At 30.8% G+C, this 27,281-nt stretch overlaps 1 protein-coding gene across 5 annotated transcripts in view; it reads left to right on the plus strand.

Annotated features, from left to right (window-relative positions):
- Nucleotides 1-27,281, plus strand: part of STRN3 (striatin 3) — an 86,364-nt gene that overhangs the window by 54,134 nt on the left and 4,949 nt on the right. For 2 of the 5 annotated variants that reach the window (XM_074289567.1, XM_074289568.1), the window contains exons 8-15: nt 3,761-3,871; nt 14,366-14,506; nt 19,247-19,377; nt 20,478-20,653; nt 20,803-20,850; nt 24,159-24,280; nt 24,989-25,156; nt 25,856-25,996. In XM_074289567.1, the coding sequence (XP_074145668.1) occupies nt 3,761-3,871; nt 14,366-14,506; nt 19,247-19,377; nt 20,478-20,653; nt 20,803-20,850; nt 24,159-24,280; nt 24,989-25,156; nt 25,856-25,996 (1,038 nt within the window). The remainder of the gene's footprint in view (nt 1-3,760; nt 3,872-14,365; nt 14,507-19,246; nt 19,378-20,477; nt 20,654-20,802; nt 20,851-24,158; nt 24,281-24,988; nt 25,157-25,855; nt 25,997-27,281) is intronic. The other 3 variants (XM_074289570.1, XM_074289571.1, XM_074289569.1) reach the window with 2 other exon arrangements.

A 27,281-nucleotide genomic window follows, 5' to 3' on the forward strand; every position in this document is an offset into this window, starting at 1 on the left:
TCTCACAGAAAATCAATGTTACAGCAAATAAAATGAAAAAGTGATATCAGAAATACAGCATACTCTTTCCAAGGAATAGATAGCAACATTACTTAAGTAGCCAAATATCATTTTAGGTCAAGTTGCATGTTATGAACTCTTTCCATTCAGAAAAATTTTTGGCCAAGAGTGTGGAAGATTTAGTCTCTGTTACATGTAAGTGAGATAAAATGTAAGTGTGACTTTTCAGCAGAGGAGTTAGAACAATTGTAATAACCAGTAAGAACATGAGCGGAACAACTATTTCTGTTTACTTCTCAATAACAGAGTTTAATTTCATTAATGCTTTAAAACTTAGGTATCATCTCAATTTTTTTTCCTTTTTAGGAAGTACTTTTAAAATAATATCTTTAGGTACTATTTTACACTTTGGATTATTTGGATTATTAGGAGGGAACAAGTTTTTATAGAGCAAATTTGGTACCGGTACCTACACCAAGGAAGTATACTTCATAAATATAGTATGTTCATATTTTTCTAAATTACATTTAAGAGAAAGTGTCCAGAAATATTGTAAATATTTATAAATTTTATTTTATATTATTAAGTTACTTTTTGGGGGCCCTGACAAAATATTTTTTACTTTAAATTGATTTAACAAAATAGTCTTTATTTCTAAGTAGACAGTTTTAGTTTCTCATAGTACGGCTATAAAAGTGCTGAATTACATATAGCAGTAAATATTATTATATATTATAATAGTAAGGATAATGATAATAGCTGTCATATATTACTTTAAGGTTTACAAAGCACTTTATACATATTTTCTAATGAATTATATTGCCTCATAGAAACACTTATATTGTTAAGCATAATTTTATTTTATTCTCACATTTATTTATATAAGCTAGTAGTCCAGTTATAAAATTTGACAAAATTCAGTTTGGGACCTTTAAAAAAAAATGATGTTTTCTCTTACCTAGCTATTTTATTACTAATTTTAATTTTATACATTTTTCCTCCTAATTAAATATATAACATTACTTAATTTAAAAATTTTTTATAGTTTTCTTCTATCTAATTATGTAACCCTGCAAATGCCTGCTGTTGCATTTCTGATTTTTATTATTTCTTTAAAGGAATTTTAATTTCAAGTGCTTTATTTTTCCTTCTCCCCAACTTGCCAAAACTTTTAAGCTCATAGATGAAACATTGTTCTAAAGTTCTAAGTGGTACCTGTTTGTATATATTTAGATTTCATAGATACTGTTTGAAATTTTTCATGCTTCAAGAAAACAAAGCGAATCATTGATTTAGGCCATGTCTAAAAAAGTCTTTGATATTTATTCTACTTTTGCAGTCAGAAATGCCCATATTAAAATTCCATGTGTTTAGTTGCGTTGAATTTTCATGGGTGTAACTTTTGTGCACATTCCATAATCATGTTTGCCTTTAAAAAAAAAAAAAAAAGAAAAAAAAGTAAAAATGGCCTGAAATGGTACAACCTCATTTCTTGATTTTTTTTCTTCCCCCTAGATTTTTTAAAAAAGGATTAACAGTGTAGAAGATTATGATGCCTCTTCCTTTGTGCTCTTATCTATTTCTTATAAGCAATATCAATCAGCAGTTACTTACCAGGCAAGTTTCAGGATGTTGTCTGTGCACATATGCATTCACCAACATGTTCCTTATATTGCAATAAGTTTAACTTTGAATTTTTGAGAAAGTAGGTTATTTCGCAAATGATGTTTATTTTCCCCCTTCAGCTTATTCTTATATATTGCCTTTTGCTTTTTCACTCCCTTTTGCTGCTTTAGTTTGAGCTACTCACAGCTTTTTTTCTTTCTGCAAAGAGTCTATCTTAATTGGTAAAATGTCTCAATTTTTTCTACTTCATATAATTTCTGATGAAGATTATGCCTCTTCAGTTAAAAACAACCCCATTTGATTTCTATTGCGGAGATATATGTATATGTATATGTATATGTATATGTATATGTATATGATGTATTTTTTTTTTTTTTTAAACGTGATTATCCAAACTCTTGTTTGGGGTTATCCTACTGTCACACTGCTCTTAAATGATTTCTTTTTTTAGATAGAATTTTTTGCTTTATTAAACCTGATTGGATTCTTTGTATTGCCTTCATCAAGAAACTTCATATGAGGTGACCTGTCAATTTTTACTTTAGATTAGTCTTGTTAATATATTTGATGCCTTTGGCAAATGTAAGAGAATTTAACTCTTTTAGGACACATTTGAGGCAGTGATAGAACACATGCACATATGGTTACTTAGATATTATGTTCACAAGCAGAAAAATTACCTTAAAAACTATCTGAGAGTATTTTTCAAATTCTTAAGTTTGTCATCTGCCAGTCAGACATTCTCAGGTAGTGGATTTTTTTTTTTTTTTTTTTTTTAATATCAGTTGCATCTCTAAAAAGGAAACTAGATATTTTGTACATGATCTAAATTGTCCAATCTTTTTTATCCTTTTTATCTAGAATAATTAAAATAATCACTATACAAATTTAAATTTACAACTTTTTGATAACTTTGAAGGGAAACCTTCATAATAAATTGTTTAAAAATTTCTGTTGTATATATTTTTTATTGCTTGAATTTTTAAAATTTAATAAATACTTATTCCCTAAAAGTTATCTACCTTTTCAATCCTATAATGTATTTTGATATAATTTGGTTTTCTTTTTTTGCTACAGGCTATAATGATATAAACTTACAATTATGATTCCATTGCAGGATATTTTGTCAAACTTTGTAATAACTGGGCTGTTTAAAATCAACCAGCAATCCTTTCCCCTCCCCCTGGCCCTTCCAACATCAGCAGTATTCTAGTTATGTATAAACAGACTTATTATTTTCCTTACCACTTTGCTCCCCCTAAAATGTTTCTTCCACATTTACTTAACAGTAACTTTTTTCCAGGCACAAGTTTTAGCTAATACAAATATGGATTTGTGGATGGCCAATTAAAGGTGCTGAAATTTCGTCTTTAGTAAATGCACAGCAGTGTTTATTTTCACATCTCCCTGCATTTCACTGGTCTCACCCCCAAAAGTGTGATTTAAAAATATTCAACAGTAGAATTTTGAGGTTTTTTTTTTTTTTTTGGCTAACTTTAGTGGTAGACCTATGGAAGAAGGTAATGAGATATTGAACTACTTTGGGTTTGTGTGAATGTTTTTATATTATTTAAGAGGCTTTACTTTGGAACTCTATATTATATTGGCCATGATAATCTCATTTGTAGAGTTGCCTCTGCATGCAGAGTAAGAGGGAGAGAGGGTGCATGATTACTTTCATCAACAAAATGGCACTGACATATACTTAGCTTGCACTTTCATGGTTAGTACGCATGAAATTCATTTATTTGCTTATGATGCTGGCTGAATAATTTTTTTATTAACACCTTTCTAAAGATGCAGTAATCTATTTTGGGTACCTTATATTTTATTTCTAGTTTTGGTTTATTGGTGCTTTGACAGCAGCAGTATTCAGGAAATAACTTCCCAAATTTTTATTCATAAAATTAAATCAAATTTTAAATGTTAAAATATTTTAAAATTTGGAAAACTAACATAGGATTTCATGCTTGAATTGTGAATAACAAGGCAAAGACTGCACCTTTAAATATTTTGAGTAAAACTTAATAGTACATTTTGATGATGATTAAATAAGTCTGTATAACATTTGATTGCCAAAAGCTTGCATTGCCAACTGCTGATTTTTTTTCTTTTAATAATATGCTGCATGTAGACAAAGATGACCTGTCCCCAACTGCTGAGGTTTGGGATGTAGACCAGGGACTAATAAGTAAACTGAAGGAACAGTACAAGAAGGAACGAAAGGGGAAGAAAGGGGTCAAGAGTAAGTGCAGATATTCTAACTATTATAATGTAATTTTCATATTAAATATCGAGGAAAACATTTTCAAGTTATGGTGGGTGTGTGTGGGGGTGTGTGTGAGTGTGTGTGGGGGTGTGTGTGTGTAACATTTACCATTTTTCACAATGGGGCAACCAACTTTAAACTTTGTCTGTTGTACATCATCTCAAGTTAAATAAATTTAGTGTATCATTAGTGAAATGGAGGAACATTGAAAGCACATCTAATTGGATAGGGATAGAGGGAAAAATATTTTCTGAATCTTAAACATTGTATGAGATTTGTCAGGAAATAAGAATGTTAGTAATCAACAAGTAAGGGAGAAAAAGAAAATCTGGTTTGTCCTAGACAACCTGTGTAATTGGTTACTAAACTTCAGTCCCCTTTCCCTTCAGTCTTAACTGTTATTATCTTTTGTTTCTTGTAGATCTGGGAATATAAAAATATCAGGAGCAAAATCATATTTTTTCACTATTGCTCCTGCCTAACTTACAAAAGAAGAAGGCTATCATAGCTAGTATTCCTATTACAAAACCTTAATAGCTTACTATATGTATAAGTTCAGTGGTGATGTTTATCTTGAAACTTTTAATTTAAATCAGCTTTAAATCTAAAATAGCTATTTTAATACTGTTTTTAGTGGCTATTGACTCATTCTTATTCATTCTTAGTTATTTTTGACTTTTTCAAAAAATGAGAAAAATAAAGGAACACAGTTTTTCAAATTGATTTTTATAACACATTTGATTCACTAGATAGATTAGGTTATGAAATGGTAGGTATAAGATTTGAAGAAGAAATGAGAATGGAAATGTTTTTTAGAGAGTAGGGTAGATGTTAGTAGTTTAACATTGAAATTTGACTTTTTGCATTTTTCTTGCTGTAGATTTAAGTTGTTGCTATGTGCTAGCCTCAGTTATTGCATGCTGATTTTAAGAAACTTAAAAATTAGAACTTAAGCAATTCTATAAGAAGTTTCAACTTATATAGCAAATGCTTATTTCATTTTAAAACAGTGCTGGGCTGGTGCTGTATTAAGGCTCTAACATCACTTATTTATAATTTGTGCATGTTGAGTGTTTAAGTGGTTTTTTGCATGACTAGTTATTTTAATGAAATTGGGAATAATGTGGAAAAATAATTTTGAAAAAAGCTTTGAGACATACTTTCCTTGACCTTTTGGGCTCATATTTAGATTTTAATCTGAAAAATACCTGCTGCAGTATTCTCAAAATATGACTTTAGTATTCTCAATGTTAAGTGACATCACATTTCTTTCTATCCTCTTTAACTTGACATTTGCATTACCTACATGACTATACCTATATTAAAATTTGAACATTAAACATAAGCAAAAGAAAGTGGTTTTGATTTAATTAAGTGTAGTTTATTAGCATAATTTGTTATTGAGTTTTGTGTAAAATTTAAATCTTCTTGATTCTTCTCCCAGTTTCCCTTTTTGCCCTCTTATATTTCTTCTTACTTTAGCTTTGGAGAAAAGTAGAAGTATTCTGTGTCCTACTCTATGTCAGCTTGATGATTATTAGGCCAAATTCTTCTAGAATCCTTTCTGTTAGACTTTTCATAGTATATTGAAGTATAATTTAACAAGTACAAAATAAAGTTATTGAAATAATAATTGTGACTTCTGTTTATATCTTTAAATATATATAAAATATATTTTAATAAATGTCTTTTTCTAAAGTCTCCTTTTGAATTCACAAAATTGAAAATCTTATTCTTTATTATGAAGACACTTTTATCACTGACTACATGCTTATGAACTTTTCCAAGTATAGCCTTGATTGTGGCATATAGGTCTTCAGTGGTTCAGAGTTCAGTTCTTTCTCCCAGATGGTCTTAATGTTCTGTGACCAAGTCACAGTGCCCAAAAAAAGGGTGCACTTTTTTATCTTCTTTGTGTAAATTATGCATTAATTCTGCTTCTCAGTATTATCTTGTCCATAATATTCATTCTTTATATTGTTTTGTCCAACGAAGGCAGTTTTTCTTCACCCATAGCAGTAAAGAATTGATCTCACTTTTCTTTCAGTTGAGTAATAATGTGTAGCTGCCAGTTGCCTTGAGAAAACTTTCCTGAGGCTTAATTAAATTGCATCAATGGTATTTTCAGTTGTTAGTATTAGTTTTCATTTTCTCCTGCTATTTCTTTGTAATTGTGGTGCAACAGATCCTGTTTACTTAAGTGGGCTTGAATTATTTTTAAAACTTTTGACTTTACCATTCTCTTTAACAGTCATGCAATTTTGGTCAATTAACAGGATTAAAAATTGAAAAGAAAAATGAAATACATGTGCATAGTATTAAATCCGCCACTTTATGGATGAAGACTGAGGTAAAGGTTGGGAAACCAGTTCAATCTGCTTTGATCTTATCAAATTATATCAGAATGAATGCTTGTCCCCAATTATTAGCATGCCATGATAATTTGTTCTAAGGCTAATGTCTCAATAGTTTGTAGCTTTCCTAAACTTAAATTTTAATTAATTATATGTGAGTTGAATTGCTTTGAACATTAGGCTTATGGAGCTTTTTGAAAAGTCATCACTGAGGAAACTTTCACTAGCATTTGCCTAGCTATTTGTCTTGGTCTATAAGTATGATTGTTAAAGAACTCCAATAGACCTCTTTTCTCAGTGTAGTTTTTATTTTTGTTAAAGATTATAAACACCTTAGTGGGAAAGAAGACTTGGCAATTTGTATTTCTCTCATTGGCACATGATAATCAAGATTTAATTAACTTACAATGTTGCCTATGTCTAGACTGCTAATGGGGAGTGGTACTTGGTAAAATTAAAACATTTTTTCATTATTCATGACTATTCTTAGCTTCACATCAAAAGTTAAAGTAATCCATGAATTACCCATCATAGGACTTTGAAAATTTTCCAGAAGAATGAATAAAATTTCAATATTTTGATTATTCTTTCTTGACTGCTTTTTTTTTTTTTTTCCCCTCCTGAAGCTGGTTTTAAGTGACTTGCCTAGGGTCACACAGCTACAAAGTATTAAATGTCTGAGCCCAGATTTGAACTCCTGAATTCAAGGCTGGTGCTCTATCTACTGGGCCATCTAGCTGCCCCCTCTTGACTGCTTCTTAATGCTTACCATGAAATACTTGTTAACCTCTGCTATGTTAATGACACTCTTTTTCTCTATTTACTAAAGAGAGTTTCTATAATATCTCCAGATTTTAGTAAACTTGTAAAAGATCTGGTAGAAGATCTTTCGTAGAGATTTGGAGGACATTATAATTGTTAATCTAAAACCCATTCTTTTTCTCATTGTAAAAATTTTTTTCAGTGAGCAAAAGAATGCTCATCCCTTTTGATGATCCCATTGGGGGTGGAATGGAAAGTCTCTAAAATAAATTTAGTAGTAAAAGCAAATTAGAAAGCTTTAAAATACATATATTATGAAATCATAGGCTTTATGTCATGGATGGGAACTTCAAGATGATAAAATCCATAGTCCTTTTCAGCTTTCCCCCTAATAAATTAGGCTTGTAAAAAAAAACCAGGTTATAGGTACTCTATCCCAAAGAGGTTTTGTGACTTTGCCAAGATGATACAGATAGAACAAGCTTGAGCCAGGATTTCAATCATAGTTCTGAGGCTGCAAAGCTTTATTCTTGCAATTATACCTTGCTCTTCTCCCTCAGTTTTGTCTGCTTTCTCTTTATTTTGTTATTATTTTGCTAGAATGGAATTTATATTTTGCCAATTCTATGCTGAAATATCTGTGAAATATCCTGGATCTATTTATTAGTGCTTTAAATATTCTGAAAAACTAGTTGAATATAGAATAGACTAATAACTTCTACTCATTCTGAGTCTTCTTAGCAAGTTTAATAAACCAAATTTTCTTTTCATTTTACTATTCTCAGCTAACATAATAGTAGTTCATCTCTTCTTTCTCCTTGAGCTATTAGCTTTTTCATAGCTCTCAGGTTGAACTTTCTCTCCCCCCCCCCCCCCCCCCCTGAGGCTGGGGTTAAGTGACTTGCCCAGGGTCAAACAGTTAGGAAGTGTTAAGTGTCTAATACCAGATTTGTACTCAGGTTCTCCTGAATTCAAGGCTGGTGCTCTATCCACTTCGCCACCTAGCAGCCCCCAGGTTGAACATATTTGACTCGAACTGCTTATATTTCCTTATTAGGCAGCAAAATGGTGGAGTGGATAAAGTCTGGGATTGAAGTTGGGGAAAATTTATATGTGACTGTAAATTTTACCAGTTGAGTGCCCCTTGGCAAGTCACTTAATTTCTGTTTACCTCAGTTTCCTCATTCTGTAAAATGAAAATAATAGTACTTACCTTTTCCCAGAAATATTGTAAAGATTAAATGAGATGCTATTTGTAAGTGCTTAGCACAGTGCCTGGCTTGTATTAGGTGCTTAATTTTTGCTTATTTTTGCATAGCTCTTCTTCATTTAAATTTAATTTATGCTTGGGTCATGACATTATCCTTATGATGTCCTCTTTCAAATTGAAGGAGAAACAATATAAGGCATCAATTTTTAGAGATTGCATGGTTGAGGTTAAATTCAAAGTATCATGAAGGTTTGAAGGTGCTCAAAGGTCAAGAAATCCCATAGAAGTTACATAATTTTGTTGTCAGAGTCACACAGATAGTAAATAGTAATGCCATATTTAAAACCTAGATTTTTCCATTGTACCATATATCTCAGCATTCTAGACTATTTGATCAAAGAACCATGCTTCTTTGAATCCTGGTTCTGTTTATTATATTAGTTTAACATTGAGCAAAACCATTGAATTTCTCTGAACCTATTCAGATTAACAAAGTATAACTTATATTATTAAAGTATAAGTTTATATTATTAAATTGTATAAGTTTTTAGAGGTTTTATTTCTTTGAGTTTTTGCTTTCTTTTTTTTCCCAGTTACACATAAAAGCAATTTTTTTATATTTATTAGTGTTTCAAAACTTTGAGTTCCATGTTCTCTCTCCTCCCTTCCTCCTTCTTTGAAGGCAAGGAATTCTGTATATGTTTTATATGTATAGTCATGCAAACAACAAAAAAGAAAAATAAAGTTTAAAAAGGTATGCTTCAATCGGCATCATACTTCTCCAGTCCTTTCTCTGGAGGTGGGTAGCATTTTTCATCATCAGTTCTTCTTAATTGTCTTAGATCTTTGGGGAGAAGAGAATGAAACTGGTAATTTAAATGTATTCATTTGCGAGTTAAGACACCACCTTTCTGATGCCATCAGTCATTTTTGAGAAAGGGACAAACAACAAAAAAAGATGATTGTACTGCTAAGAATAGCTAAATCATTAGCAGATGAATTATTATACACTGTGAACAGTGTTGCCATTCTGCTCACTTTGTTTTGCATCAATTCATATAATCTCACTAGATTTTCTCACAAACCAATCCTACCCATAATTTCTTATAGCACAATAGTATTCTATTACAATTATGTACCACAACTTCTTGAGCAGTTCTCCAATTAATGGACATAACCCTTGAGAATTTTTAAGATCTTTTATGATTATTACAGTTTTATAAAACTTAAAAAATCTTTATATAAACTCATCATCTTTTCCCCCTATGTTTTCTTGACTGCTATCTTGTTTTGATGTTTACTTTAAAAGTGACAGGTTGTCAACAGAAACTATTTGTTTTAAAGTTGGCTTATTTTAATCCATGCTACTTAGAACAGACACTTTTCACTCTATTCACAAAAACATGTTTCATTTGTTAGAGTTTGCATGGTTGAACTTAAATTCAAAGGATCATGAAGGTTTGAAGAGACTCAGAGGTCAAGAAATCCCATAGAAAATAAATAATTTTTTTGCAAGAGTCACACAGTAGTAATGCCATAATTAAAACCTAGATTTTTCCATTGTACCATATCTCAGTATTGTAGACTATTTGATGGAAGAACCATGCTTCTTTGAATCCTGGTTCTATTATATTTGACATTGAGCAAAACCATTGAATTTCTCTGAATTTATTCAAAAAACACATTTCAGTTGTAAATTAGAGTACTTGGGATGGTAGCTTTTTTTCCTCTTCTAGATTGGATCTTAATCTGTTTAGTGCCTTCTTAGGGAGTATCTTGACTAAAGACGATCAGCATCCCTGTCTTTTAGAATATTAAAAACTTGTTGAGGGGGAAAGGCCCTGAGAGGTCATGTGACTTGCCCTGGCTCTATCAGAATGTTTCAAAAGTGAAGTGAAACTTGAACTAGACCTCTTGACTCCTATACTTACTTTCTTCCCACTAAACCAATTGCCAAACAAAATGTAATTAGAAAATGCTTAACAAAATAAGAATGTAAGACAATAGCAATAACATTAAGTTGTGATTTTTCTAAGTCCATCTGTGCCCTGCAAGAATCTGTTTATATTTGAGTTTGCCAATACTGCCCTAGGTCAATGCTCCCTTTTATTCACAGGAGTCTTTATGTGTCTACACATTTCTTTTATTTAAAGGAGAAAAGTTTTTGATCAGTTAATCTTTATTATGTAAGCTAATATATTGTAATATAACAATACATATGCTTTTGGCATATTCTAAAAACTTGTATGAAATTCTGATGGTACTAATTCTGTGGGCTCATGTAAATGTATATGTATGTATACACACATGTGCATACACACACGCGTTCTGTAAGAAAACCTGGAGTCAGAAAGACCCAAGTTCAGATGTAGCCTCAGATAATTGTAATATCACTTTACCTTATTTGCCTCACTTTTCTTATCTTTAAGTTAAACTGGAGTAGGAAATCGTCAGCCACTCCTTTATCATAATTCCTAAATGGGCTTAATGAAGAGTCAGACATGACTCAAAACAATTCAGGAAGAACAGCATGTATAGAGTGTGTGTATGTGTTAATTTTAATGCATTCTTCTCTCTTTATATAGTTATGGAGAGAGGGAATATGACCCATTCTGTATACTCAATTAAATTATGAAATTATATATAATTAAATTAATCAATTAAATATGACATTATCATCAGACATTGCTGATGAGGAAGAAGTTTTATATCTTATTATTGTAAATTATTTCTGACATAAAATTTTAGAATAGACTTATTTTTTTGTCCTGTGGAGAAATAGGTTAAGTGATTTGCCAGAGGTCACACAGATAATATGAGCAAGAGCTGTTCTTTTGCCTCCAAGTCCTGTGCACTTATTGCTATACCAAAATGCTTCCATTGAAATTTATTTTTAAACATGGATTTTTTGCTGTCTAATTCTTACTTAAAAAAAATTTAAAAATTTTAGTTGATGTTTTTTGTTTGTTTTTTATAAAGTAAGATTTTAAGGAGAAACAAGTATATTAAGAATTCTCTTTAGTAGCTTATATATTTTATGTTAATGTATCTCATAGGTTGCTAGATATGTGATTTTATCAGTGTACTTATAATCTTTAGAAAATATAGTGATTTAATTATCATAACAAAAGTTTATTTTTATTCAGTTTGCTTCAAAAAGGAAATGCATAGCAAATTAGAAATTTAAATCTAGGGGAAAAAAGACATTTAGCTGTTTTATATTTGCCCCTAGAAATGTACGTAGGCCCTGCTAATTCTGAGTTTGGCTTTGATACAAAAGTTTAAAAAACAGAAAATGTATTGATTACTAAGCAGAATGGATGAACACAGGTGGTTAGAATGAACTTGAGGTTGAAGCTTATTGTTTGTAAGAACCTGATTTGGGGTTTTCTCATCAGTGGTTTAAAATCATCAGTAACTGATACAAAGTCTTTTCCTTGTAATATATTATTAATTACATTAACATAACTCCAAAATATAACTTTTTAAGTATAGACATTTACTTTTATATATTGGTTCATCCCCACCTCACCCTGAAATCACTGTGGTTAGAACATACTATTGCAAGTTGATGTTTTTTTGTTTTTTTGTTTTTTTTTTTTTAAGTACAGTTAGTATGGGATAGCAGAAAAATGGTACTTGGGACTGGGAGTCAGGAATGTTAAAATTGAGATCCTGCCCTGACACTAGATGTGAGATGTTGAAAAAAATCACCAGGCTTTTTACCTTGTTTCTGAAAATGGGGATGATATTTGCTTTGACTCATGACTCCTAGAAGAGTACTTTGTGGTGTGTACATGTGTGTACCTGTGTGTAAATAAATACTTTAGCCCTTTATGTGAGGAGCTGAGGAAATAGTAATATACAACTAATTTTTCAGCTGCAAAGAAATTGTGTTTTTTGGTTAGCTTATCTCCTTAATAGTTCAGTGTTGTAAGGAAATATATAAGCTTAATTGTTGCCTTGTGATTCTTTTTCCTTTCTTTTAAAGGTATTACTGCCTTATCTTAATCATCTTATTTCTTGTAAGACATTAGAATGCCTTCAGTTCTCTACTTTTGTCCTGGGATCCTTCTTATGACATGACCTTGTTAAATTTTTTTTAAACACAAGAAAGCCTTTTTATTCCCTATGAAGTTCATTGAGAGCAGATTTGACTCCTGAAATTGATCTAAATTAGTAAAGCCTTGTTTTCTACTTCAGGAAGTAATATACACGCATGAAATAATTAAATGAAATATAGGTGCTTATATATGTTTCTTCTGAGTTGTCCTTTTGAAATCATCCTTAAACAAGGAAATAATTGAATATATTCTGTGTGGGCAGAGTATAAGAGGATTTTGTTCTAAAATAAATGGTGGTCAGATTAATTACAATTTGTAGAGCTAAGTCATTAAGTACATTGAGTTTAAATCATATGCTAATCTTTGTGCCATTAACCCCTTTGGTTAACAGTCGGGTCAAGCATATAAATCTTATCAAAGAAGATAGATCAGTTATTAAAAATATTTAACAAACTATTTTTAAAATAAGTTCATGACTATGAGAACCCCTTGGTTTATTTAGTTTAAGAATTTTATTACATTGGACATTAGACATCATTGTTTTCTGAGAAAGTGATAACAGTTCCTTTGAAGAAGCTAATTTGAATGAGCTAAAGGATGCTTTGGAAATAGAGGTTAGGGCAGGAAGATTTTGCCACTATTGTAGTAATTTATAGCTTGCTAACCTGTTTGGGGGTTTTGGAAGTGGAAATGGAGAAGGGAGGGAGATTTATCATTTTTTTTTCAAAAAAGATTTTATTGGACATGGTGATTGATGATAGATACTTAAAGGCTAAGGAGGGGGAAGAGATAACCCATAGATTTCAAGTTTGCTAACAGGGAAAATGGTTGGTGTTATTAAATAAGAATGAGTAAATGGGTAGCAGAGATTTGGTGGGATGGGGAAGAGGGTTTGAGTCTTGGTCACTTAAAATTTGAGATTTGGTGACATTCAAATGGAAATTTTTGTAGGCAGATTTAACTCGATTATATTCTTTGAAATTTAGTAAAAAGGAACTGTAGCAATTAAATTCAGTAAACATTTTCTAAATACTTAGTATACACAATTCACTATGCTAGGCTCCCAAGCTCTAAAGAGGAAATTGTAAAAATCTTGTTATCTTTAAAAGTCTTAAGATGTAGGTTTATTGGTTATTAATTATGAAATAAAGTATACAAGTATAAATAAGTGAATAGAAAATATAAATAAGTGTATAGGAAAAGTTCAAATAAAATCTTCTGCCCTGAGGGGTGGAGGGGAGGGTGGGAATAATTAATTCTTTGAGAATCCTTTCTAGCAAAAACAAAAGTCTAGCCAAAAGGTGATTGATTGAAAGTTTCAAAAAAGTTTGCATAAAGCCACTAATAGTAAAAGTTAAAATATTATTCTCTTTTCTAAAATCTTAAACCAAACCATATACATCTTTCTTTTATCACGTCCATTTAGTTGAAAATGAAGAGAGAATGATATAAGGCAAAAACTTTTTGGGTTGTAGGTTCTGGAGAATGGGGAGAAGTAGCTAAAATTACCGAGAAAAAAGCTTTAGATTCTTATATATTGAGCATGCAAAGGAGTCACAGATAAACTTTCATTCACATATATAAACATATATATACATATACATGGTGAAATGTCAGAAGAAATAAAATAGCAGTGACACAATTTTGTGGGATGAAAAAAACATCAGGGAAAGTTAATTGTTTGTTGCACCCATATTACTATCATGTATAATGTTTTTTGGGGGGGAGGGGTTACTTTTTTTCAATAGTGAATTTTAAGTTGAAAAACTATGTTTAATTACATATTCAAGTTATGTACATAATTTTATTTTATGGGAAGGTATCATCTGTATTCAATTCTCAGGCTTTTGATAGAATTTGGGAGGTTAGTGGATGATGGGAATTATACTTTATTGATAATTGTTTTTAAAATTATGCTTAAATGATATAGGAAATTTACAATGTTTGGTACTGGTATTTACAACTGGGGTTGTCTTAAGGATTAGTTTGTTGTGTTTCATTGGTAAACTGGTTGTAAAAATTTCTAGCAAGTCAAGCAGTAGCCACCAAATGAACCTTTGCTGCTGCCATTAATTTACAGGGGTCAACAGGACAAAACTTCACGACATGATAGCTGATCTGGGAGATGATGAGCTACCCCACATCCCTTCAGGAATCATTAATCAGTCTAGGTCACCCTCAACTAGAATGACTGATCACGAAGGTGCAAGAGCAGAGGAAGGTACAAAAAATTTAGCTGCCGTATTTGTTTATATTACAGAAGATTTTCATTCCAAAATATAGCTCCTTTTTCCTCTCACTTGGCTGCTGTTTGAGTTTTAATAGCAAGTCTTCAGTATGCTCTTCAGAGAGACTTTGGACATATCCTTGATAATATAACTAAATATACATTGTGGAATTTTAGTTTCTAATTTTAAATCAGCCAGTTTATTTTTCATTCTATTTCAGGGAAGCATTGCTTCCCATAATTTCTTTATGGGTTCTTTTTCAGGGCGTCTTCCAGAAGACTAATTTTAATTTATTGTATATAGTAATAATTGCAAATTATACTAATTCCTTTAAAGAAAAATATGTTAAAATTATGTATTTGGAGGGGAAAAGTCTATTCCTTGGTTTTGTACTGTTATGTATATGTGTATGTGTGCATGCATTTTTTAATATGTATATGTACACCAGTGTACTGCCTGATAACTTTTTTCAGGATAAAGTATAGAGAGTTGTTAGTATTAGACTTTGTCAGATAAAGGTAACATCTCTTAGAATGAATGTAGTGTGAAGTTCAACTGTCTTATGAGAGTATTTGATATTAAAATTTAAATTAATTTTAAATTTAGTAGATTTTCTGTATGCTGACAGTTGATTTTTGTGTTGCCTTAGTTAATAAAGAATTTCAAATTAGCTACAATTTTCCAATGATGTTTTTCCTTTTGAACACTTTCCTTACGATTTAGTAATTTTTAAAATTTGTGAATGTCAGATAAGTATTTTTTTTTTAAACAGCACCAAGTATATTAATTAGATAGAGGTAAGGGGAAGAAAATGACTGAACAGCAAAAAGTTTAAAATGCTAGAAAGAAAATGCATAATTAAATTTTTTTTTTCCCCCTGAGGCTGGGGTTAAGTGACTTGCCCAGGGTCACACAACTAGGAAGTGTTAAGTGTCTGAGACCAGATTTGAACTCAGGTCCTCCTGAATTCAAGGCTGGTGCTCTATCCACTGCGCCACCTAGCTGCCCCCATAATTAAACTATTTTGTATTTTTATTTTTATTTGGACAGTTTGAATTTCAAATATTTAAATTGTGTGTGTGTGTGTATGTGTATGTGTGTGTGTGTGTGTGTGTTTAATGAGTGAAGAATTTAATATTTATTCATAGATTAGGATAGGTGGTTCACTGGAAACCTGGGCTCAGGAAGATCTGAATTAAAATGTAGTTACTAGTTGTGTGACTCTGGGCAAATCCTTACCCCTGTTTGCCTCTGTTTCATCATGCAAAATCAAACCACTCTTAATAGCTCTGTCAAGAAAATCCTAAATGGGGTCGTAAACAGTCAGGTACAACTTAAAAAAAGCAAAATGAATAGAATTGAAAGACCTCTGGATAAATAACATTCTGTTACTTGGGCTTAGTTCTCCACCCTCATCCCTTCATCCACCCTCACCCCACCATTAGTTATGTGCCTGGACATTTACACAGAGCTGATAAGAATATTTTGTAGAATGGGGTTTATGTAAATGTGTTTTGATTTTAGAGTAGGCAAACACTGTTTTCTAAGGCAGTGGCCCATAGGAAAAAGTAAATTCAAGTGTATACTACATAATTAAAAAGCAACTAAATTTTTTTATTGAAATTCAAAAAATTTCTGCATGTGTAAGGGTAAACAATTTGACATTTTTCAACACATAAGAAATGATAATGTTCTCACCAGTTAAAGGAAAGGGAAAAAAATTAGAACCAGTTTAAAAAAAAAAAATAAAGAGCCGAAGTACAGTAAGAAGCTTTATTTTAAAAAGCCAAAATATTTCTTTTGACTTCTTTGGGTAGTAGGTTAAGGATGCGGGAGAAATTTAATTATTTCTTATTTGAAAAATATTTACAGTATTTTCTCACTTCCCATGCAAGTTTTCAAAACTTCTTTGCAAAACACTTAAGTGTTAGATATTTCTTATAGAAAAGGGTTTTTTGCATAGAATATTGCAGCCTAATTTGAGACTTTTTTCATTATTGCTACCACGTCTTTAAAATTACATTGTGTTTCTATCCCCTTTGCTAAAAATTTTTTCTTCTTCATCTTCAGGAAAAAGATTAGATTCATAAATCCCACCAGAACCATGATGTAAGGGAGTCCCACTTTCATATTCCTTAGTTATTGAAATAGTGGGTAAACTGTAATGTTGTATTTAAAATTAACAAGGGCTTTTAAAAACAGTTCTGCTCCCTAATTTTAGATCAGCTAATTTATGTTGGTTTTTTAAAGAAGCTTTGCAGAAGGGAAAATGTGTTAGGAACTACAAACTACTTTTTTCATAGTAGTAAATGTATACGAAGTAAATCTTAGTAATGTGTATATATATATATATATATATATATATATATATGTACATACACAATGTATATCTACACATATGTTATCAATGTATATAACGTCAAATAATTTTCCTAAAAAAAAAAAAAAAAGGAGGTAATTGTTATGCTTTTTTAGTATAATTTGCTGTGGTGGTAGTTCTTTGGAGTAAGCTGAATTTTATAAAAATATAGCTTAAAAATTCTCATCAGAATGATGAGAATCAGTATGAACAAATGCCAAATAGGTAAGATTAGCTTGTTATATAAGTATACCTTTTAAAATTTTTAATCAAAATATCAAATGGGCTTTTTTTTTTTTTTTTTTTTTAATGCTAATGACCCAGTCTTTTTATGTGGGCCAACAAATTATTCAACCTTTGGCCGCCTTTAACCCTTCCAAAGATCAAGATCAATTATTAATAAGAATTGTGTATTATACCAGGAATATTGATTTTATAACTTTAAGATAGCCAACAGAGTGGTACTTCACTTCAAATTATGAAGACGTCCAGCAGTGTGTATGTGTGTGCATATGCATGTGTGTGTGAGAAACAGACTGGGAAAAATATTAGCCTTTTTAGAAACTGGCCTACACCACAGCAAAATGTTATTTACTTTAACTTTACATACAAGTATTTAAAAAAATAATTAAATTTTCAAATTTTTTTTCATTTATAATTAGTAATATCCAGTTTTAGCAAAGTGGGGGGACCTAAATTTGTTCATATTTCTTATAATCAGACTTAAATTATTTTAAAATATTACTAATTGTATTCATGCATTATTTAACTGTTTGCTATTTCAAATCTGTGGGTGATTCAGAATTTAATTTAATCTGTAAATTTTTGCACCTTATTAGCATGGTATGAAAAAGATTTAGGAAACAATATTAGTATTAAATTGTGGAAGTCTTAAAAAGTTTGACCTGTAATAGATTTGAAAGATTAAATTTCTCTTCTTTAAAAGTAATTTGGATTTACTTAGTTTTTTTCTATGTAAAGTCATTGTTGCCATTTACCATAACATTTTAAAAGAATGACATGTTAGAATAATGATCTTATTTATCATGTGCATTTTGTATATGATTTCTTCCAATTATATATCTGTGCCTGATTTTCAGATGTGGTTAGAATTACATAGTAAAAATGTTGTTACATTGACTCTTCTTGTTATTTTTAGCATCGTAGTTAAATTTGCTTTTGATGGATAATCATAAATTTCTTTTAAAATCTTGCTCATATCATAATTTTCAGAGCAGAAAATTAACATCAATGCTAAGTTGCCTACCCACCCCAATATTAATAGGTTAACAAGAGTGTGGTAAAATACAGAGGGAAAATAATTCTTGTAAGTAATATAATGGTAGTTGCAAATAGAAAAAAATAGCAAAAAAACATAACTTAAGCATTGTGTTTTTTCTTAGATTCAGGGATAACATGAAAACCACGATTATTAATATATTAAGGAATATTACTTAAAGACTAGTTAAATTTGATGGCTTATTTTACAAATTGGATTTTAAACTTTAATATTTAGTGGTATATTTTAGCTAACATGTTTATTTTAAGAACAGTTTGGGGAAAATAAAAGAATGTCATTTATATTATATTATAGTCATTTAACTTTCAAACTAAAAGTAATCTTTGTAGTAAAGGATAAGGAGAAGTAAAGCCAGGAGATATTAAGTGACTTTTATAAGATCATATAGCTAATTCACAATAGAAACAAAACTAGAACCCAGATTTCCTGACTCTTAGTCCAAAGCCTTTTTCTTTTTATTGAATCCACATAAATAATGCTTCTGAAAAGGGAGAGAGATAGAGATCACATCTTAAGGTGATCATGAAGTAGGTGGTATTTAGTGAACTGTGAAAAATAGTTATACAACTCTCTTTAACAAATTAAGAGATCCCAAACTAAGAGTTTCATTGCTGCAAATGAATGTAGAGTGTTGTAAAGCAATTTCAGTTTTACGAATTCTTTTGGATGTGTATCAGGAACTAAGTTTCTTTTATTACTTTAAAATCTAGTAAACGAGAGACTAAAAAAACTGGTGACATTTATTAAGTATATATCCTTTTAAATTAGTTAACTATTATCATAAAGAAATCTTATAGTTCTTAGATTCTTGGAAACCATTCAAAATTTAACATGGAGGAATATAAGATGCTTCCCATTTCCATCTCAACATACAAATTGTTTGAAATACTAATAATACAAAGACCTGTATAGCTATGACACTTATTTTGGCTTTCTAGGAGATGACAATTTAATTGGGGTTTTTAACACCTATTTTTGTAAATTTCATGTCTTAGTTAAAATACTTACATTTGCCAATATTGTGTTACTCTGTATAATTTTTCAGCATTTAAGAAGTGGTTTTCTTCTTTATAGCTGAACCAATGTTTCCATCTGGAGGAGGCAAGTCATTTATTATGGGTTCTGATGATGTTTTGTTAAGTGTACTAGGCCTTGGCGACCTTGCAGACTTGACGGTAACAAATGATGCAGACTATAGTTATGATGTAAGTTCAGTTTTATTTTATTAAACTTAATGATTTAATAAAGGGCTTTTCATTTTCAGACTGATTTCTACAAGGAAATTAATGTCAAGATACAGTAAAAATATTCAGAGTAAAATGACAATTTGTTGTGATTTTTTTTGTTTAAAGTTTGGAATGAAATATGAAAAAATAGTTAATCATTAGCTACCGTAAACTTTTGATTATCCTTCCAAATGGTAGTAAGTGGTAGTATATGCAGTTCTATTGACAACTAAAAGAAATCATATTATTAGCAGATTTACCTTAGGAAATTTGCTAAGACCAGTTTAATTCACATTTTGTGAAAACACAACTACCTAGAATCATGTTGAATGCTAGTAGGAAACCAACTTTAGAGTCAGTTCTATTCATGACTTGTTCAGTATAACTGATTTATCTGTTTTTCTTGGTTGTTTCTAGTCCAGATACTCAATAAAATAGTGGTTTAAATTAAATCAAAATTCTCCTCCTTGCCCCCTCCCATTATTTCCAGCATTCCTCACTTCCATATTCAAGTTGTTATTTTGTTTTAGGAAATATTTCTGAAGAGCTTAAAGAAATAGTTCCTAATATTTAAAAACTCAGTAGCTTCAGGTTTTAGTAAATATTATTTTGTAAGTGATTTCAAGTTTGAGAGACAAATGTTTTAACTGGCAACAATATTGTAGGATGGGAGAAAATACTTTATTCCTTTTAAAAAAAATAACGTGACTTGACTTTCTGGAAAAAAGTTATACACTATTAAAAATAATTTGGGAAGATGACAGGTAAAGATTTTGTTATAATTTATAGAAGGCCTTTTTTATTCTCAGTTGACAAAAGAAATTGTTTAAGTTTAGTTTTCTGATTTAAAGAAATTTCCATTTGGCTAAAACATCTTTTTTTAAACAAAGTTTTTCACAATAAGGATTCTTAAATATTGAATATTGGTTAAAAACAATATTTTTTAAATGACTGTGCCATGCTTAAATGTTTTGAGTGTACATTACTACTTTTTGATGTCTTACAAATTTTTTTAAGACTTGACATTGCCCTAAATATCATTATTCTTACTAACAATAGCTCAATTTTATCTTTTTTAGTTACCTGCCAATAAAGATGCCTTTCGAAAGACATGGAATCCCAAATATACACTACGTAGCCATTTTGATGGAGTACGGGCATTAGCTTTTCATCCTGTAGAGCCTGTGCTGGTTACAGCCTCTGAAGATCATACTTTAAAACTTTGGAACTTGCAAAAAACAGTTCCTGCCAAAAAGCAAGTATTTAAATGTTAGCCTCTTTGTAATTTGATTAGGAATTGATAAGTTTTTCTATCCCTTTTGTATTCCTAATTCAATCTACACTGTGATTATTGTATGACTATTCAATTACTTTCTTTTTTTTTTTTTTTCTTTTTCTTTCCAGGAGTGCCTCATTAGATGTAGAACCTATCTACACATTTAGGGCCCACATGTAAGTCTTTCAAATTAATTATGGATATACCAATAGATGTATAACAATAAACATTTCTATTAGTCACATTGCAGAACTTCACCATTTTTCATCTTTGCATTTTGTTTTTTTTCATTGCTTGGTGTAGTACTTCGACTAGAGTATAACTAAATAATTGCTTAATGTGAATAAATTCCTAAAGGCAGTAATTTTCTGAGAAACTTCATCAAGAGAGTTTTAGCTGAGTAGTTGATTTGATTTGATTTGATTTTTTTTTTTTTTTTTTTTTTTTTTTTGCAAAATAATTTCTACCTTAGTACTCCTGATAGGAATCTTTAATCTATTTGAACAGAAAGAAATCATAGTGGACTTCAATTAAGAGTGAAAATTAGTTTGCCCAAAGTGTCTAGAAATTCACAGGCCACAAAAAATCCTTGAAAGGAACCTAGCAATGAAACATTTGACCTCAGCTGCATAAAAATACTTCTAACCGCCAAGTTGGACTAGAGTTACAAATGCAAAGAAATAAATTTAATCTTATAAGTATTACTATAGAATGGGAACTATGATTGGAAGATGTCAGGAACAAGTATCATACTTTAAGTAACAGGATATACAAAAAGAGAGTAGGGGCAGAGTTGCAAAATAGTTTTAAATAGATTAAGAAAATATAGACATAGAGATGAGTGAAGAAGAGTATTTGAATAAAGATCAATGGAAGAACAGAAGTGAAAATGTTACAAGAGTATATTACAGAGAACATAGAAAAAGGAAATAATAGAAGATTTGGTTAATTGATACCTATCTTGCATGGAGATCTTATGCTGCAGTCATGGAGGACTTCAGTTATCTAGACTTTGTAGTGGTGGGGGTTTTTTGTTTTTTCGTTTTTTTTCTTCTGTCAAAAGGAGAACAACAATACATTTTATTGGCTTAGCTTAATGCAATTTCATCTTTCAGAAGTTGGAAGAAACAGCAAGGGCAATAGCTAAGTTATCTGATTATTGCCAAAAAGAAACTAGTTGTTGGAGTAAAGGAGGAGAGAATAAATTAAAATTAAACTTTGTTTTATGATAGAAAAGCTTCAGGAAGCACTGTCTGACTTGTTTGCTAGATTTTTGGAGACTGTGTTAAACGGTTCAGAGAAATGAGGATGGAATTTCATGAAGCTTCTCTTGGGAAAGGCCAGGCGAAAGGAAAAACTCCCAAAAATGTAATACTTATGGCACAAAAAAGAATTCCCTTAAAGGAAAAGAGAGCAATTGTTTAATCACCTTATTAGAATATCTAAAAAACTCCAACCAATTTTAGTTTAAAAAGACAATCAAAGAAGAAAACTGAAGTCTTAAAAGACTAATATTAGGATTGCTAAGACTCTTAGCCAAAGGTAGCTTGACTTATGGACAACAAAAAGTGTCTTTATAAGAAAGGAATGGGTGGTAGGAGGTGGAATAAATTAACAAGATGGAGCTACTTGTTTGGGTCATTTGATGACATCATGGGGTAGAGGCAGAACTATTATAATTTTTTTTTTTTTTACACTTCATAATATATATGAAGCATTATGAGTACAGTGAAGAGAAAGCAACTCTGAGCAAGTCACTTAATTGAGCAGCGCTATAGGTAGCTCGTAGGATGGCAAATCACAGATAAGGTGTCATTGACTTGTAGAGAGAGTTTCCTTATTCAAAACTTCTCTAAACTAATGAAATCAGAAAGTATCTAGTTCCTGTTCCTAAACATAGCCTTATAATGAGCTTCAAAAAATGAAGTTATTAGATAATCAGTTTGTCAGAACTGTTGATAACCTTATAACTGTGGGAAATAGAAGATTAGATTCCCATAGTCACCAAAAACTGAAAATCTTTCACTAGAGGGAGATTATTAAAGGCTGACTTTTCTGCTTCCTGTTCTTTATAGCAAAACATTAATTCTGATAATATACATTTTCTAACACAGAAACCATGAACTAACCTGTATTATGTTGTACAAGAAATAAAATTGGTAACATGCAAAATATTTTAAATTATGTTTTACAATTCTCTGATCTTTTGTTTTAATATCTCAAAAAAGCAAAACATTAATTTTCGCTTTTGTTCTAACATCTTAAAAAACAAGACATTGACTTTAGAAAATATTCACTTTTTATAACACATGGAATCTATAAATATTGTACATCAAATAAAATTCTTAAAACTAAAACTTAAAAAAAAAATCAACCCCAATCTTAGCTTTCACTGTATCAAATGGCAGTTGTGAAGATGGTGTTGTATATACTATACTAATAAATCTGTCTATCTTAGCAACCCTCTGAAAACTAAGGGAGAAGTTCCTGGGACTTCAGTCAGTAGTATTATAAGATACCAAGACTGGCAAGGTCTCGACATCCCCTGACTCTCTTCCCTTCACAGCTGGTGGAAGGATGTACTCGTTTGAAAAAAATGTCAGCAATGTCTTCTTTGGGCTCTGTTTGAAATCCTCAAGGATTTTGGTATATGGGAATATGGCAGAGCTGAGTTAATGTGTAATCTTGAGGCTCCATGAATTTTTGACAGTCTTGATATCTATAGCCAGCTAGTCAATAGCTCGATAGAACTTACTAACTCAAATAGAAGCCCTTTTGAGCCATGTGTTGACTTAACACACTACAAATTTTACAAATATTACCTTTGCTGTAGTATGTTTTTATTTATTTCATTAGACGTTTCCTAATTACAATTAAATGTGGTTTCTGTTAAGTTTGATACCTGACCTAGAGAATTAAAATGAAGGCTCTTGGGAATGTGCCTAGTGAAGATTAATTCATTTAGTAAGAAAAAACATTTAGGGAAATTGTCTTGTGGGAGAGGATTAACCATGTTCTGCTTGGTGCTCTCAAAGTTGGAGATAAAAGGCCAATGTATGCAGCCATTACTATTTGTATTAAGGATGTAGAACTAGGAGAACAAAATGTCTCTACTGAGGGGGTAGTTCAGTGTGGTTGCAGCATAGTCTGTATGGAGTTATAATATGGATACCTGCACAAGTCACAGAGTACCAGATTATGGAAGGTTTGAATTTTAGAAAGAAAGGAAAAGGCCTTGAAAGATTTTTGAATAGGTAAAACTAGCTTTAGGAACATAAAATTATAACTTAAGGACTATATATATATATATATATATATATATATATATATATATATATATATATATATATATATATATATATATATATATATATATATATATTTGTGTGTGTATGTAAGTAATTAAGTAAATTTAACCTCAAGATTTTCATTGACTTAAAAAAAATTCCTTGATAAATAATCTTTTTCCTTTTTCTTTTTGTAGTGGACCTGTACTATCATTAGCTATTAGTTCTAACGGAGAACAGTGTTTTAGTGGTGGCATTGATGCAACTATTCAGTGGTGGAATATGCCTAGTCCTAATGTGGATCCATATGATACATACGGTAAGCAGTACATATTATGATTTCACTAGGGCCTTACAGATCTGTGAATGTGTGATTGTCTGCCATATCAGGAAGTTGTTCTGTCTCATACTTTACATATTTTGGTTTTGTTAAGGTCTAGTTATTTATTGTGGATGACTTTCTACAAAGTCTGAAAAGATGTAGAGAAAGAGTCTGCAAAGAAAATTCTTTTTTCTAACCATGTTATATATTTAGACAGAAAAAACATTCATTTTTGGAAAATTGGATAATTTCCCAGGTTAAGAAACACCACTAAAGTAAAGGAAGAAAAAGTGAAAAGGTAAAACCACTATTAGAATGACAGCACAACTAGTTTGGCCACCATACCTGGTTTGTCTGAGCGTAGAGTCAAACTTTTTCTTCAACCTAACAGATTATGTGGTGGTATGACAAATAGACATTTTGTGCACTTGGAACTTTTGACATAATTACTAACTGTATTTGTTGAGTAATTTCTTTCTTAGCATTAAAGTAAAATGCTATAATCTTGGAAATAGAAGCCCAATTTTAAATTTAAATAAGGAATTACTTAATACAAGATTTCTGATATATTATGAATGAGTTTGTGGTGATCGTAAAATGACAGCTCCTTATTACCAACAAACCAAAAAGTTTTATTTATTTTTTGCCATTATCTTAATAATTAAAATTTACTTTCTCTTCCTTTTCCTCACTCTTCTTTCCTAGAGCCAAACGTTCTAGCTGGCACATTAGTTGCTCATACAGATGCAGTCTGGGGTCTTGCCTACAGTGGCATAAAGAATCAATTACTGTCTTGTTCAGCAGATGGCACTGTTAGATTGTGGAATCCACCAGAAAAAGTACCTTGCATTTGCACTTACAATGGAGATAAAGGTAAATAAATTTTCTAACAAAAATGCAAACTTTTAAAAAAGGAATTTGTTAAAATTACAGGAGTTAAGTAGTTTTGTAATTCCTTTGCTTTTGATAGAGAAGTAATTCAAGGTAGGCTTTGATGAATATTCTTAGTGGTAAAAATGAATATTGGAAAATTTATGTTAATATTTTAGTCAGTTACCTATTTAAAGCAAAAGGATATTAGATCAATCTAAGGATTTAAAGGATCCTCTTTATAATAAATTTTTATCTAGTTTATGTTAGGAGAAAATGATTTTAATTTTTCTTGAACTTTTTACATCTCCTGTTGAGAGAAGTGTATTTTTGAAAATAAAAAAGCTTTTTAAAAAAATTGGTATATTCCTATAACCTGCAACTAATGAAATAACCAGTAACTAATGGGTGTCACATTTATTGTCTATTCATCATTAATTATTTTATAGGTACCTTGAATCATTTCAAATGAAACATTTGTTCTCTTTCCTGCTATTGTAGCTGTGCTTCATGTTTGAATAATTTTTTAAACCCTCCCTATTCTTGCATCATTATCTCAGTGTGTTTTTTATCCTTCTGGTAGTTGTTCATTGTCTTAATTTAATTGGTGTTACATAGAATTTATTTTCTTTTCAAAAGAATAAAGATTTCATAATGATCATTTGATATCATAATACATTCTTATTCCTCCTGACTTTTTAGAGCATGGGATACCTACTTCTGTTGACTTCATAGGCTGTGATCCTGCTCATATGGTGACCTCTTTCAACACTGGCAGCACAGTCATTTATGATTTAGAAACGTCACAATCATTATTGATGCTTTCATCACAGGTAGATTCTGGTAAGTTTGCTTGAATATGTTAGGGTTCTTCAATCAGTGATTTCCTACAACTTCTATCCTTTGTGTTAAAAAAGGAAATGGGAGAATGGGGGAAGGGGTATGTCTTTAGCTCACTGTTGTTGTTTAACAAAGAAGAACATTTAAGGAAAACCAACTAGTATAAAATGAGTATGTTTGAAATGTAGTCCTCCTGAATTCACTGGAAGGAGCTAGAATGTAGAAGTGTTTTTATCATATCTTTGAGGCCAAGCTTGGTTACTATAGTTGGTCAGAATTTAGCTTTTTTAATATGCTTTTCCACTTATATTAAAGTTATTGTATATATTTTTTCCTGGTTCTGCTTGTTTCATTATACTCATTCACTTCCTACCAGTTTTATCTCATCTTTAAATTTGTTATATTTGTTTCTTGTGATGTTACAATATTTTATAGAGATTTTCAATTTCTTCCTACCATAAGTGTTTCTATGTGCTCAGTAGTGGAGCCACTGAATCAAAAGGTATAAATAAATATAGTGATTTTTCTGCATTGTTTGGCCCATTTCTCAGGTCTACAAAGAATATGTTATGTACTCTTCTCCTCTCCCTCTCATCTCCCCTTCCCCCAGACAGTTATTGAGTGTCAATTCAACACCTGCCATTCAATAGGTATAAACTCTAATTTGGGAATCATTTTTCTAGTCTAGAAATTTGAAGCAATCTTTTCATATAGTTGTTTTTATGTTGATACTTTGAAAATGATTTATAGTTTTTCACCATTTCTTTAATGAGGAATGGCTCTCTTTAAGAGTAAGTCTTCTAGAATTTGTTTTGTTTCATCAGCTTAGATTTTTTTCCTGAAGTTTTCATTATAAATAGATAAGGTTCAAAGATCAAAAACTAAGTTGGTATTAACTTTTCTCTAACTTAATTCTGAATTCTTCATTCTGTGCTCAAAAATTTATCATTAGCAATTTATTAGATACAAAGTATTTTCTTTCTTTTGTATACAAAGAGTTTTTCTACCTCAAATGAGGTAGATGGCGATGCAAATATGCTCATTTCCAGGTGAGGAAACTGAGACTAACAGGTGTCAAGTCACTTGTTAAAAAAGCTAGCGTCAGATCCAAGACACAAACATGGATCTTCTGATGCAGACACCGACCTAGATTGAGTATTTTTTTGCACGTAAATATGTGACATAGTCCATTGTTGCAACTCTACTTAAAGTGTTAGTAAAACTTGTCAGAGTTAAGCCCCACTGTCTTAGTATTTAAGAACCTAGAGAGGGGCAGCTAGATGGTACA

This window comes from Sminthopsis crassicaudata, chromosome 2, assembly GCF_048593235.1.
Source record: "Sminthopsis crassicaudata isolate SCR6 chromosome 2, ASM4859323v1, whole genome shotgun sequence".
Classification (NCBI taxonomy): Eukaryota; Metazoa; Chordata; class Mammalia; order Dasyuromorphia; family Dasyuridae; genus Sminthopsis; species Sminthopsis crassicaudata.